This window comes from Papaver somniferum, chromosome 5, assembly GCF_003573695.1.
Source record: "Papaver somniferum cultivar HN1 chromosome 5, ASM357369v1, whole genome shotgun sequence".
Classification (NCBI taxonomy): Eukaryota; Viridiplantae; Streptophyta; class Magnoliopsida; order Ranunculales; family Papaveraceae; genus Papaver; species Papaver somniferum.
In genome coordinates this window covers 75,673,084-75,689,701 of record NC_039362.1, presented here as the reverse complement: position 1 = coordinate 75,689,701, position 16,618 = coordinate 75,673,084, and the positions used below count along the sequence as shown (strand labels likewise).

The 16,618-nt window shown below is 36.9% G+C and overlaps 1 protein-coding gene across 1 annotated transcript; it reads right to left on the bottom strand.

Annotated features, from left to right (window-relative positions):
• Nucleotides 1–12,358: 12,358 nt before the first annotated feature.
• On the bottom strand, nucleotides 12,359–15,796 carry LOC113277543. Its single transcript, XM_026526612.1, has 4 exons — nucleotides 15,006–15,796; nucleotides 14,816–14,921; nucleotides 13,538–13,666; nucleotides 12,359–12,715 (listed from the first exon to the last, which is right to left on the bottom strand). Exons 1-4 carry the CDS (start codon nucleotides 15,167–15,169, stop codon nucleotides 12,608–12,610), a joined length of 507 nt encoding a protein of 168 aa, XP_026382397.1. The 5' UTR covers nucleotides 15,170–15,796; the 3' UTR covers nucleotides 12,359–12,607.
• Nucleotides 15,797–16,618: the final 822 nt, after the last annotated feature.

The window sequence follows — 16,618 nt, the reverse complement described above, 5'->3', positions numbered from 1 at the left end:
CCTTCTTCGTTCATTTCCTAATGCCTTGGATAATGATACCCTTCTTGAATCTTAACATTTCCTTAAATAGCTTTTCTAATGATAGAATTTCATCTCTTTCTCTAAATGAACTTAGGTCACAATTTCGCCTCTTAGAAATTGATCATAGATCCAATTTAGGCTTAGCTAACATATTTAAACGTCTCCTTATTTATTCCAAAGAGAAAACCAATGAGTTGAGAACCAAGATTAGCGGTCTCATAGATGATAAAGATCGTATCTCTGATCAAGGTGCCAAGGCTCTGGCGAAATTCCAAGAGGCTCTCCTTGAAGTTCAACTTGAGCGAGATGAATCTACCGCAAGAATATTGAACTCTGCGAAAGGGAAAATCAAATTCATTCTCGTCTTCTCATAAGTAGTGAGGAAGAATTTGTCTGGGCTGCGAAAATTTTGCTAGAAAAGATTTAGGCGTAAATGTTAGTCTCCAAGTTGAACATACAGCCTTGATTAGAGACATGAATTCTGAAAGAGAAGGTTGCTAATTGATCTTCTTTACTAATCTTTTGCTTCTTATAGATTTTCATCAAGTTAATAATTGGTTGTCTTTTGTTCGCAGATTCTGAAAATAGATATCGTGAAAATATTGAAGAACTTGAAGCTGAAAAGGAGGAACTCGCAAAGAATCTCTCTTCTCGCAACGACAAGTATTCTAGATTGAAGAATCAAATCAAAATCACCATTGAAAATTTTAAGAATGATGCTACGCATTTTCGCAATCAAACCATCCAGATGGTTTGTGATGATCATAATATCCCACATTCTGATTACCCTTATCTTTTAGAGGAAATCCTATAGAATACTCCCAATTTGATTATCTCTGATAGTGAAGTTGACGATGAAGAATCTGATAGTGATGGAAGTTCTGATGGTGATGAGGATTCTGACGCAGATGAAGAAGGAAATAAGTCTGATGAAGATAAAGAAGGATTAACCAAGAAATAGTCTTTATTTCTTCTTTGATTCTTTGTAGCACTTGTATATTTATTTCTTCTTTCTGTATATTTGTGTTTCTTTCATTTTGGCCTGCGTAAATTAAAACAATTCTTCTTTCCAATACAGTTAGTCAATATAATCATTAATTCTTGAATTTTTGAGTAAATCTCTCATATGGAGACAAATAGCATTTTCTAATTTCATACATTCCCATACTTGCCTCTGTTATTTGAATCCAAATGAGAGATTTCATAAACTTTTTCTTATTGTACAATTTCGCAAGCTCTAGCGAAGTGAATTTTGTTTCTTTTCAAAATCTCATTCCTGTGTGGTCTTATTTTTCCTTCCTAATTAAAGGTCTTATTATGCCACCTATTGTCATTGCGACAAAATTGCAGGACGTCCTTGCACTTTAATGCAATAACCCATTGATCTTGCCTTAACTTTTTCTTCTGTATTATGGCCTCTTCAGGAATATTGTGACAATATGACAGGCCTAAATATTCTTGCGAAAATAAAGCCCCATGACATTGTCGTCTTGCGATGAAATCGCAAGACGTCTTCGCACTTTCATGCGAAAACCCATTGATCTCATCTTATCTTTTTCTTTTGTATTATTGCCTCTTCAGGAATGTTGCACAAATATGAAAAGCCTTAATTATCCTTGCGAATAATAAGCCTCATGACATTTGCGTCTTAAGACACTTATCAGCTCCCTAATGGAGGGTGCCGCCCTTATCTTCCCCCTGGTTGCCCCTTCAAGGAGGCGTACTTCTACCATACAAGGTTAGCTCCTCCCATCCAGTCTTAACAACAACCAGTTGTTTTCGCATCCTCTTATCCCTTTTACCTATAGGGCTTATGGTTACGAGACTGCACCCTAAGTGGGGTTTTCTTCGGGTCGAGTGAAGTATAAGCCAAGACTTGTCAAGAATGGAAAGGACGCTTCAAACGCCCTCGGCACTCTTGACTAAACCGTGTACCTCGGCGCCTTGATCAGATCTGCACTCATTGAGAGAGTTCTTATTACCTTAGTCACCCAACCTAAGTCATATGCTTAAGATGAGAATCCAAGGTGCCTCTCCCGGATGAGCTTTATTGACCCCAAATCTCCATGACTCAGGTTCCGGTGGCGGTGTAGCCTTTCCCTGAGTCATGTAACAGGTACCCCCTAATATGACGTACTTTAGGTCTTACATTTTCCTCTTGCGAAATTTTATTCGTGAACTAGGGTGTACGCCATAAAGGTTCGCCTCTTTCTCTTTTGTCATTCTTTTCTGATTATTTTCTATAAAATTCATTATCTCTGCGAGAGTCTCTCAATTCATAATATTGTATCTGAATTTCGCAATCTCAATTTTGTTGTTCAATCAAACGTATTTTTGAGAATTTTACTTATTGCGAGATTGTCGCAACAACTTAATCATTCATACATTTCTTGCTTTTATTACTTTTTCCCTCCTCTGCTTCTTTATGATTTTATGCTACTGCTTCTTTGGTAATGGTATGTTCATCCTTTTTACCCTGATCTAGCATTGATTTTGTAACATCTCTTCTCCTTTCTTTTCGATTGTATCCACCATCAACTTCTCACTTCTTTGTACATCCTTGATTTTATGTCGCCAGTTTTCCTTCTTATTTGCTCTTCCTTCGCAAGATTCTATCTCAGTTTCGTAACATTTCTTTCCTTCAACCCAATCTCCCTTTATGATTCCTATCATTACTCCTCATTGAGATTATCATTATTCCAGTTTTGTATACGCCTTCTTTCTCGGTTGTCATGATTGTTCTGGCGAATTGTCTCCTGAAGCTCTTGCTCTTCCATTTCCACTCTCAACTTTTCACGTTCGCAGATTAAACGTGCTTGTTCAGCATTATGTCTTTCAATTTCTTCTTCAATTGTCTATTGATTTGTTTTATTTTCTCTCACATGTAAAATTCTTCTTCCCTCCTCTTGATTTCCTTCGCCATCTTGGTTACTTTGTCTCTGAATTTTCCTGTTCTCTTGATTTCCTCTAATTTGCCTATCATCAAAAGTTTCATTTTGTGGAATGTAACGATCATTAATTCTTTCTCTATTTTCGCGATATTCTTCATTAGGATTTGACATTTCTTCCTGAATATTGTTTCCAACATTGATTGTAAGTGAATTTTGCCTCATTTCTCTTCTAGTTGATCTGGAATATGATTTTGTAATACTTCTCGATCTTCTATTCTGCAATCTGATATTCTCCATCCTTAATTCGTGATTTTGTCTTGTTAAATTTGCACGCTCTTCCGCCTCAGCTCTTCTTTCCTCATGTATTCTTCGTCTCAATGTTTCTAACGCTCCAATTTCTTCATCTCCATGAATTATTCCTTCATCTGCTTCTTGATTTCTCTCTTCCTGTCTGTAATTTCTATTTTGTTGCTCTTCTTCTATTTCTTCTGCTGAATTTGATCGCCAAGTGTGTACGCTCACTCTGTCATAATCTGTATTCCTCTCTTGAACTAGTGTTTGTTTAATTGGTGATTGAATTATATTTTCTCTATTATTTCTCCTTATAGTAGATTCTCCCATTTCACTTCTTTCTCTTCCAGCAATTCTTTTGCTTCTTCTAATAGTAGTTGATTGTTCAGATGTATTTCTTCTTCTAGCCATTTCTTCAATGCTAACAGTGTTTCAGGAAATTATGAAAAATTCTTAATCAACTACTTTAAATTTTCACAAATCTCAATGTTAATCTTCGATTTTTTCTAGAATATTCTTCAATCTTCAATCGTCCCTGTTTCTAGCGCCATTATGTAGTTGCAGGAAATCGTACAATACAACCCTCGTATGATTTTATCGTTGATCAGCCTATTTTTAGGTTTACACTCTTAATTGTATTGATTAATTTCTGAATATTATTACAAGGAAAATAAAGAAATCAAGAATGATCTCTGCTCTCAAATTTCTCTCTCCTATTTACTTATCTCTCACTCAAAAAAGATCTCCCTTTCCTTTACAACTCGAATGACTATTTATAAGGGAAATACATAGTGGATGAAGCTAATCTGTCCTTTATTTTCGGATATGGTTTGCGACATTCTCGCAACCTTACAAATGTTGACTTCGCAAGCTTTCTAATTTTCGCGAGACTATCACACATTTCTCATGATCCTTGCTGATGTCGTTTCTGAAATTGTTCTGCGACGCTTTTGTGCAATACCATTGATAATTTCGCTGAGACACAATTGTTGCGAGAATCTGATCCTACATCCTAAACGACCAAGGTTCCATTGTCCAAACCAGCGGTTCAACGCAAATTTATGCTCGTCAAACGATGCTCTATCATGCCACTGAGATCTTCATTCAAGTCATGGTATGCTCGCACTATCAAAATCCGGTAATGCCTTGACTTACGACTAAGTTCAATTACTTATATTGTTTATGACTGGAAAATCACCATCCAATGCTGACTAAGGAACACGGCTTTCCTCACTAAGCAGGGGACTTAATGTAGATAGTGGATTTTCGACAAAGGCTAAAATCGTAAACCCATAATTATACGAACTCCTGATCCAGCAATCAGATGTGAGTATTGAGACACGGGTCTCTCATCGAATCCTCTGACTGAGAATACTTTCTCTCAGAGTACATGCATATATGTAGTCTCTCGGCTGGACAACGGCATATCTCATGAAAACTAAACACTTCAGTAAATATTTCTATATAGAACCACGAGATTGACGGCTCCTAGACAGCTTGCTCTGCTAGTATAGAGCGATAACGTCTTCAGGATACAAACAACGAGTCTCCCTGACCATATAAAGGATATGAAGCTCCAGCAAGCTCATGTCAGAATAATTAGTGCTCCTAGACAGCTTTCTCTGCTAGTATAGAGCCATAAGTTAATTATTCCTAAATTCTTGGATTCATCCACTGAATTTCCGAAAATATTCAAATATTTTCGCAGTATTTCGTTACTTCAATCTATGGTTCTTCCCAGCAGAATTCCATGGGTTAGTAATAAATATTCAACACACGGGCAGCTGAGCTACCTCTGAGTAAGCCCCGACTCGAAAAGTGCAAGTGTACTCAACGATGATACACTAACAATCACCGCACGAACGAGTATTTCAAAATACGACAAAACGATGAACCTATGCAAAATAGGAAAGAAAATAATAAATAATTAAAATATTGACCAAGGCGCCAGGGGATTGGGCTCATCGACCGGCCGCCATGCCGTGGCCAATCCCACGCCAGTTTTATATTTTATCATTTTTTTTGTTATTTTCCTTGATCTTATGAAAATCCTTTCATTTGAACAAATATCCTTCGTTTTGAGGAAACTCACAGTTTCATGGTGCTTCCTTCGCACGAAGGAAATAATATAAAATTGGAAAAAATATTGTAGGGCCGTGATTGTTGGCCAACCGACCATGCCTTGATCCCGGCCGGCCCCACACCTCATGTTTCCTCATTATTTTATTATTATTTTCCTAATCTCATGAAAACTCCTTCATCTCATGGTATTTTCACAAATCCATGAAAAGTAATATAAAACTAGGGAAACTCGTGGGGCCGGGCCCCAGCCGGCCGGCCATGCCCTAACCGGTCCCACATGCTCCTTTATTTTATTATTATTATTTTAAAGTTTCCTTCATTCCATGGAACTCCTTGATTTCATGGTATTTCTCTGAAATTAGGAAAATTCCTTCAAATCATGGAAAAATACACAGAAAATACATAAAATTAGGGAAACTCGTGGGACCGAGCCCAAGCCGGCCGGCCATGCCATAGACGGTCCCACACGCCCTTAGTTTTATTATTTTAATAGTATTTGCTTCCTTGATCCCATGGAAACTCCTTCACTTCAAGGAAACTCCTTAATTTCAACAAATTCCTTTATTTCATGATATTTTCATAAATTCATGAAAAATAATATAAAATTAGGAAAAGCACCACGAGACCGTGGTCACTGGCCGGACGGCCATGGCTTGGCCTCAGCAGTCCCACGCTTCATCATTCCTTCATTTTATAATTATTTTCCTTCATCTCATGAAGTTTCTTCAGTTTCAGCAAAACCCTGATTTTGTCATATTTTCTCAAATGGTTGCTCATACGCACGCCAGAAAATATCAAAATTCTCAGGACTGAGACACGAACGTGTTGACGACGCGAGCATGTTACCTTGACCGACCAAGGTTGGCTCTTTGGATCGCAATGAGCCAGTCCCGCATATTTTCATGATTTGACCTAATTTGCGCAATCGCACATATTAAGTCCAAAACTCTTCCAAATATTTTTTGGAATTTCATGGAGTGATCGTCATTCGATCCCACGACCATCCAGGGATAGTTTTATGACCCCTTGGTTGGTCACTCACCTCTTCATAATTAATTAGGTTTCATCACTTAAGGCTCAGACGAGCATTTTTCGAATAAATGATTAAACCAACATTTAATCATTCTTTCATCGACAAATCACCAACTCTTCAAGAGACCTTGGTATTTGCTCACACGAGCATATGGGCACTACATGGTGGATCCATGATCCCATGTATCCGATCCCTCCTTCGTCCCATGGTTGATTTTGAAATAAATCATCAATTGGTCATCAATTAATCAAATTAGGGTTTCTGAGTCCAGGGATCATAATTCCAGATTTGAACACTAATAACTTTACGACGATCTCATGATCAATATTCTTATTAATTATGCTCGGTTCAACTACCTACCAGTATTTTAATTAATGTTTTATTTTGGTCACGCTACCAATAATTCATCAGACGAGCAACACTAGCTCAGATGATCAATATTTGCTCAAACCAAGGAATATTGATTCAACCCTCAATATTCAACAATTCATCGAATGAGCAATACTTGCTCACCTCAATTATCAACGTGAGAATGATACCTCTGTCTCAATAGACATGTTCAATTCATGAGCTTCAGAACATTTTGCAAAATCATGTTCAACTCAGCAAATACATGGACTCATCGTCCCATAAAGTCATGAAGTCAACAACTGACTAATTAACCACGAGACGTCAATCGTGTCACATGGGGGATATCAACTAGGGTTTTGTTATGGCGGTCTACGACACATGTGCTCATACACATGATGGGAATATGAGCAAGTCGTGCAATCAGTTGAATGAGTTAACAAAGTAGTGGATGGAAAATCGACCAAGTCTCCGCACGATGAGCAACTGGTTTGAAACATGATTTCCATTCTCCCACTCTTTGATTCCATCAACTGTCACACTTCATGTGATCATGGTGTCTACATTTCTAGCAATATAAATAAGTTTCTGAATCATGATTGGAGAGGGACGAACGATCTCATGTCTCACAGACAACACGAGATTAACTCAACATCTGAGTAATTACTCTCAACAGAGATTCAATCTTTCAGAACTTATCTTATTCAGAATTCACAATACACCCACAATATTTGATTACCATTGATTCCACACATTTCTCAGCTTCCCTCCTACAGATCAACCCATCATCTCTTGTGACCGAATTTACTCTGGAACGACCATTGTCTTGGTTTAGGCCGGAGTACTACAGATTGATCTCTCGAGTTCAAAGCACTCCCTTCTTGCAGTGCATCTGTGTGAGGTTGAACATTTTGCTTGGTTCAAGGAGTCTCCTTCGTACGGTCGTCTCCTCAATCCCGTGAAAACTAGTAAATCGTTTTGCCTCATCCACATCCCTATAATATTCCTCAGCCGTACTCCCCACAAAGGTTTCGCAATTAAGCACAAGTTCAATTAAGAACTCCCCCCCATAAAATGTCATTCCCGAAAGAACAACAAGAGCGACCTTAATTTCGAAAGAAAAAAAGGATTTCTTTGGACATAACAAATCACATACAAGTATGAATTTGAATCCAAAAGTATTCAATTAAACTAACCACAAGAGAACCCATGATTAATTTAATCGAGAAATGCTCAACATAAGTGAACTTATGGAGACTTAAAAACATACAATTAGATTAATCACAAGAGAACCCGTAATTAATCTAATCGAAATACACAACCAAACTAATCACAAAAGTAATCAATTTAATTGGTCATGCTCAACATATAAAAACTTACGGAGCAACAACTAAATAACCAAACAAGATGATTAATTTAGTTGAATATGCTCGACATAAAGTACCTCATGGAACAACAACATAGCTAATCATAAAAATAATCAACTTGGACGTTCAATGCTCAAAATAAGACACTTTACGGAGCCTTACAGTAATACATAAAATATGGATCAGGGAAGATCAATACTGCGGAATACACAAGGATTCATTCTATTTTCCATCACTATTCGCATGATGACATTCAATAGACATAATCCTTGCAAACAAAAGATTTTAACCTATCTTCCATCAATAATTGACATAATAGGCTTAACTTTTGTATTTGTCAAAAGTTTATTTATTCTTTTATCAATACATGCATATCGACATACGAAAGACTTTATTTTTGACAAGGTATGGGACAATCATAGTTCACGGATGTAGACACACATATCCCATAGCAAATTTGCAATATATAAAATCATAAAGATTAATACTGCAAAAATCATCTTCCAAACAAATTTAGAGTTTAAACCAATAAATCTAAAAACAAGAAGATGAAAACGTTGGCCATAACTATGTGTAATCACAATAATGGCTATTCCAAACACTAGTTGTTCTTCTAACAAAAAGAAAATAGAAGATTTACTAGGCAAAAAAAGAAGAAATAAACAAGCTAGGGAACAAAAGAAGACTCCATTGCCATGGCCGAACACGAACTAAGGTCAAATAGACGGTTCAGGATCCTCACGAGTCTTAGCGTCTTTGAGCTTGTGATTAGCAGCATCGATTGCATCTTCGAAGAAGAGATTCTATTTCTGAAGATCATTGATGTGCGACTTTATGAGACCAAGGTCAGTTGAAACCTTTTTCAACTCAGTTTTCAACACATCAAGACTTTTCAGAGTAACAACGAGCTGCAGTTTTGCTTCCTCAAAATACTTAAGAAAGTCATGGACCACTTCAGCATAAATCATATCATCCTTCTCAACGTTCTCATGAGTATATGCATAGTAACACGAGGCATTGGGATGATTTTCATCTACAAGGGTTCTTTTCTTCCTCCCTTCGGATTCAAAACCAATACCTTTATCAAGAAAGCCTTTAGCAAAATCACACGATTGTGAAGAGGACGACATTCTTGATAAACCAAAATAACCTAGAGTACGCAAACATGACTCAAAGGTTTGGTATTTATATGGTTTCTTAGGAAAGAAGACCTTTAGGGTTTGCAAACCGTTGACTCGTGATGGTAACCCGTGTACACATACGAATACAACATGGCTCATAAGGAATAAAACAATAAAAGAACTTTTGCTACATGAGAATTCATAAATGGCTCAATAAATTCCTTACCATAGGAGTAATTTTAGAGCACAAGTGTAGAAATCCACAAAGTTGTAAAAGAATTGCATAAAGAGAGAAACGATACTAGACAACACAAATACTTCTTAGGCAATATTGTCCGCAAACACTAGTTTAGCTATAAACGATAAGAGGATAGCTCAACTAAGCAGAACATCAAATTGCCATAGTATACCTGATTTTTGCACATCTTGCTCAACAGGATTTTTATGAGCAAGTTCTTAACCCTTGTGATTAATTAACACAAGTATGAGCTCTGAGCTCATTAAAAGAACTGTGTTTATGATCGAGTCTCTTTTTCTTTCTGATTCTAGAAAGAGATCCCTTTCTATGTGAGAAATTATCATAAAACTTACTGTCATCGAAATACAAGACATAGTTAGAGTTCTTACCAAAAGAATTTTGACTTGAGGAGGATGACAACCTGTCGACAATTCCTTTATATCCTTCAATTATCTCCATCAGGTTATTTCTCATATCATCAATTTTTCTTCTTTCTTCTGAAATTTCGTTCACATTAAGGGAAATATTATTTCCATAGGAAATGACATGATCTTTCCTTGGACGATTCTTGTTAAGACTCATATTTTGCTTTAGAGCATTTGAGGAACTCATTGAACTGACCTTCCTGGTAACATACACAGGGTAAGTACGAAAACCAATTGGTTTAGACATACGAATGTCAGTTACACCTTTGAGAAATAAGTCTAAGGTGTGTTGAAGTTGAACCAAGGAAGTTTTATTCAACCTAGAGTTCTCTTTTGTTTAGCAGAGCCTTTTGTATCGCAAAAGAGGCATACTTTCTGATCACAAGAGTGATTAGACACGGTAGTCTTAACAACCTCGTTAGGAAATTTCTTCCTTCCATGTGATGTGGAACATCCTTGATCAACGGGAAATTCAGACACATTCTTTTTACAAGGAAGAGATTCCAATTTTACTTCTGGAGCTGGAAGGTTTTCAGGGGTAGCAGAAGTGCTTGGTATATTAGACTGCTTAGAGCATCCTTGAATAGAGAGTTTATTCAAGAGATGTTCAATTTCCAAAGCATCCTTTTTGAGGCTAGCCTCAAGAGTCATACGTAAAGAATGATCTTCAGTATTTTCTTTGAATTTGCAGTCTCTTATTACACCAAGCAGAACATCGAGATGGTGTTTTAACCGATTAAATCTATCAGCTTGGATTCTAGCAAGATTTAGAATCAAGACGCTCTCTTCAGTTGTTTCTCGTTCATTTAGAGAGATAAACTCTTTTGAAGGGTAATCGGAAATACTCATGTCGGAGCCTGTCTGTCTTGTTGGAACACATGGTTCGTCTATATTCGAGATTGAAGAATCTTTCTCTTTAATAGAATTAGACGAGACATAATTTTTATTTCTGGTGACGCGTTTATCAGAGATAGTACTCTTGTCCATAGAGTCAGATTGCTACAAACGCAGACTTGTAAGGTCTTAAACGTGTTTGCCTGCTCTGATACCAATTGAAAAAGTGGGGTACAACAACCACACCAATATCTCGCTTAACAATATGTATGGAAAAACTCCAATATACTTTCTAGAGAATCAACTAGACAGTCAGACTCAATCTAGATAAAAAAAGTATATCAAAGAGTTTATATCTCAATCTCTCGATTTGATATATACTCAAGCAAATAGAAATCTACGAGTCTTTATCAAATACTAGAGAGATAACTTGGATGGTACCAAAGACCAATATCCAAGTGTCAATCAATTTAAATCAACAACCAAAAGGTCGGATATTCTAATTGATTGAACAAACCACAACCTGTGATATTTCAATTATATAACAAAATATAATGCGGAAAAGAAATAACACAAACACCAGAATTTTGTTAACGAGGAAATCGCAAATGCTAAAAAACCCCGGGACCTAGTCCAGATTGAACACACTGTATTAAGCCGCTATAGACACTAGCCTACTCCAAATTAACTTCAGTCTGGACTGTAGTTGAACCCCAATCAATCTCACACTGATCCAAGGTACAGTTACGCTCCTACGTCTCTGATTCCAGCAGGATGCTACGTACTTGATTCCCTTAGTTGATCTCACCCACAACTAAGAGTTGCTACGACTCAAAGTCGAAGACTTTAATAAACAAATCTGTATCACGCAGAAAAGTCTATGGTAATAGATAAATCCGTCTCCCACGAATATACCTACGAGTTTTGTTCCATCTTTTGATAAATCAGGGTGAACAGGAACCAATTGATAAACCATACTTATATTCCGAAGAACAGCCTAGTATTATCAATCACCTCACCGTAATCCTAATCGACGCAGCGAAAAAAGATATTGTGGAATCACAAACGATGAGACGAAGTGTTTGTGATTACTTTTATATCTTTCCTATCGGAGATATCAATCTCAAGCCAATTATTACAATTGTACTCGTACGATAGAAACAACAAGATCAGATCACACAACTACAAGAAAGTAGTATCGATCTGGCTTCACAATCCTAATGAAGTCTTTAAGTCGTTAACCTGGTTTAGAAGAAGAAACCAAAGGTTAAAGGAGAATCGACTCTAACTTAGCACAACTAGTATCACACAGAAGGTGCGGGGATTAGGTTTCCCAGTTGCTAGAGCTCTCCCTTATATAGTCTTTCAAATCAGGGTTTGCAATCAATGTTAGCTTGGTAACAAAGCATTCATAAATCAAATTAAAAAAATAATAATAATAAGATAAAATAAATCAAATTACAAAATAAAATGAAAGTACTACTTTTTCAGAAATGAAAGAAAAAATTAAGAAAAAGTAATGTCGCCGACGTGCATCGCACGTGCTCACTACTTGTACTGTTAATGGGCTTACTGTACAGACTCTTGCTGTTGGTGATAGAAGAAAATGAACAGATCACCTTCTTCAGCTAGGATTAGAGCAAGCTCACTCTATTTACTGACCAATATTAAGTAAGAAACCAAGTGTAATTTTAAAAAATAAAAAAATTGAGATTAAGAAACCAACTAAATTGGAGGAATAATGGCTATCTACCGCTAAAGCGCGCTAGATGTAGTTCAACAATCTTGAAGCTTCCCAAGTCGAGTTCAAAAATAAGAGGATATTACACAGATGTGGAGATCAAATCCAAAATGCAGAACAAAAAATCCACGGTACGTTATAACGTCATCCTAACTGGAGAAGTGGCACTTTGGAAGAAACCTTGAGAGTGAGAAACTGTAAATTGAAATTCATAGTCAATCTTGATTAGAACCCAAGTCCATGTCCTCTTCCTTTCGGAAGTCATACTCAACTATCAGCCCTAGATTATCAACTAACTTGTGATGCTTTAGACACCCTGCACACTGAAAAGTAGAACTGGGTGTCAGTACAAGTGTGCCAAGACTGTCCAAATGGATCTTAAAACTACAACTTCACAATTGCACAAGTGTGAAACGGACTCTGAAGTCCGAATTTTGATTAACGAACAGTCTTTTAGCAACAACAATTATATGCAATAGTAAATCCTGTTCATAAAACACAGACGATCTTGACAGGTAGTCACGGCGCAGAAGTTGAACAAGGAAATTCACCGAACAATTTCAATCATTCTATCTCAACCCGCAAAGTAGTATAACAGTATAACTATTCTAGGGACCTTCTCTATTAAATCCTATTTTCATCCGCATCACATTTTAACCAAGAATAGCAATTTGAGAACTATAAAAATGGATCTAACTTGAGTCTCTAGACATGCTTATATATTACGATAGTCAAAGTGAAGCTCTCAGAGAAACAAAATTGCGATAGTCAATTTGAAGCTCTCAGGAAAACAAACATAAGGTTGATCTGAACTGTGAACAAACTGTGAACAATTTGAAGCTCTCAGGAAAGGCAACAAGAAACCGATAAATGTGCAGCTAAGGTCGGCACCATAGATGATAGGGCATATTCCAACACCACATTACCATTAATGATACTTCCTGGTGGTGCCATGTCAATGTAAAGTGTTTTCAATCTTAAAATGCACTTGTGGCGTACCTTGTGCAGGTGAAAATGAGAGTAATAGCTATTCTTAAATTAAGAAAAATCAATGAGAAACTATAAGAACGCTAATAAGACACCATAGCACACGTGAGAGATACCAAAATTTAAAGCCAATTAACGCAAAACAAACACAACAATACCTGAACAAAAATAGTTCCTCGCTCAAAGGCTACTCGATTTACAAGCCTTTTTGTACTTTCACTGCACTGGTTGCAAGTAAACTGCACACTTAAGCTCCTTCGAGGAAATTTTAAGTCGATTGTTGCTTCCTGCACAAATAAATCCAGGACTAAATATCTTGCACAGCTCTACTGTATCTTAGTTTTCAAATTTGTTCAAGCTCTAGTCATGTGCCAGTACTAAAAGCTACTCATACTGTTCCAGTCTTTGGAAGGTAAGTTGTTAGCCTGAGTCCATTTGCTCGACTTTATTCGACTCAGACACAAAAAAACGTCATTTACACTACTCAGAGATGAAGTAAAATGCCAGACGGATATCAAAAATGAAAAGAAACTAACATCTGAGAGCAAGTCAAATACAAATCGGATGTGAATCACTAAGAACAACCTTTAAGATACAAATCAAGCCAAAAACTATAAAATCATTTGCCTTTTATTAGAATGGTAATAATCTTAGGGTGTTAATACCAAGTACCAACGCCTGAACGGCCTGAATTTGAAACTGTTCAGTGTTACAATATGTAGTCATGTCATGGTCACCATGAAGTTATCAAGTATCAACACCATAGAGCCTGAAAGCACTACTTATCCACTAACTTACACCAAAATCCCAACAAAAAATGCCCTAGTGTTATAAACCCTTACGCCATTCCTTCCCCTCTGCAATCTAAACATAACCTCTCTATACCCCATTTGTTTGTCTCTCTGAAACCTCCATACCTCTCCAAAATATCAAATTTCAAATAGTGTTTTAGACGCGACTGCCACGTATCCTTAACTTAACATCATATATTGGTATGTTGCAATTTCCTCTTGCAGGTACTGCTGCTATGATGTGGAGTCAAAACAGATAAAGTTAATTTTTCAGTCCACGGGCATGTCACTCCCTTGCATATCCATTGATCCACTTTTTTTGGCACTAATCAATAGAAGTTCATCAAAATGCTTACAGTTTTGCAAATTCAACTTAATTGACACTTCATCCAAATAATAACAGATGGTGCATTTTAAGAAGTTCCAAATATAGTTTTAATCAGCAAAGAACTTGCAAAACCCTGACAAAAATCAGTATAAGATGTCGGTATTACCCAATCAATCAAGATTACCAATTCGTTTGAATTACACTTCTGAACTCAAAATTGAATCTTACAACATCATAGTTTTAATCAACAATCACAATATTGATTAACTTCACCAATTCTTTGAAACCTAAACAAAATAAAGAACCCAAACGCATACCTTAGGAGAATCGGATGTATCAGTTCCCATACAAGAGGATATAACTTTAGGAAAAGTCCTTGATTTAGAACACAAGACTACTCCCTCATGATGACTAATTCTCCTCCTTCAAAAAACCACACACAAACAAAACTCATTAGAATTTCAGTTTGATTCTCAATTAAAAAAAAAAAAAAAAGGATAAACCTACCTGGATAGACTGAGTGATGATATGTTTGGAGCTGAAACATTAGATGGTTTGATGAAAACGCAGTTAGGAGATTTTACTCTACTCTTACTAAAACAAGAAGTTGCAGAAGAAGAAGAAGAAGAAGATAAGAAGGTCAGCGTTCCACTGAATGTTATGGTTGCCATGGCTATTGTGTATGTGATGAAAAACTAAAAACCTCCGCTTTTTACCAGTTGCCTAGTCTCCATTGCCTTTTCTTTTTTTAGCCCTGGGCGAGTTTTTTTAATGGGATAATTGGACCACAGATTCTAATTGGAGTGGTAGCAACATGTCCGAGGCGGCTAGATCAGTAATGATCAAAAATGTCTCCATTGCGATACTCATTCATCATGAGACTAGTTTCAAGCTTCCAGACGTCACAATTAAGAGAATGAGTAGCAAACAACAACAATTTTGGAGAAACAAAAAATCGTGTAGAGGAAATCATATCATAACCTGGAGAAGAACTCAAAAACCAAAGGAAGAGGGTGGATTGGGCTTTCGTGATATGCATATTTTCAACAGGGCTTTACTTGCAAAGTCGGGCTGGAAACTAAGTTCAGATACAGATTCCATGATGGTAAAGTCTTTGCAAGCTAAATACTTTCAAGATGGAAATCTCTTCAATCTAAAGAAGAACTACAATACAACCTGGTGATGGAGAAGTATGTCTTCAGAGCTGAAATTTGTTCAAGATAATAACTGCTGGTGTGTGGGTAACGGGAAAAAGATTTTGATTTGGAAACATAGATGGATTCAAGAATTTTTGATCCCTCAAATTCCTAAAGATGGGTGTACTTCTTATTCTCAATTCACTTATGTTCATCAGCTTTTAAACCAATGCAACAATACCTGGAATCTCAGACTATTGGAGGAATTATTTGAACCTAATACTGTCAGACTTATCTGCAGTATTCAGATTCACTCATCTCAGGATGACAGACTAGTGTGGTTACTTGAGAAAAACGGTGTTTTCTCAGTAAAATCTGCATACAAAAAGATGCATGAAGATACTAATCCGTCTGAAGCTGTGGGTCCGAGATTTACAAAGATCTACAAGACACTGTGGAAGCTGCCTTTACTTCCCAGAATTCGACACCTTCTATGGAAAGCGGTTTCTTCTCTACTTTCTACAAGAGATGTTCTAAGTACAAAAATCCCAGGCACAACAAACATCTGTCCTTTCTGTGAGCAACATCTAGAGACCCCTCCACATGTCCTCCGAGACTGTAATCTCCCCAGGGCAGTTTGGTTTTCCATTACGGGTTTATCATCAACTCAGTCTACTTCCTTCTCAGACTGGATATCAGGATGGTTTGATGATTTTCATGCTATTAAGATTTCAACTGATGAAATCTGTAAGAGGTCCATTACTGCCTGGTGTCTATGGAAAGACAGATGCGATAAGGTCTTTCAGAACATCATCCCCAATCCGGAAAGGACTATTTTGAAGTGACACAGTTTCATCAATGACCACTCTGCACAACTGAGAATAACTCATAGTTCCACAATTAGAGTTTGTCGTCAAAATATGCATTGGTCTCCTCCTCCCATGAATTTTGTCTGTATTAATGTAGATGGCTCTTACTTAAATA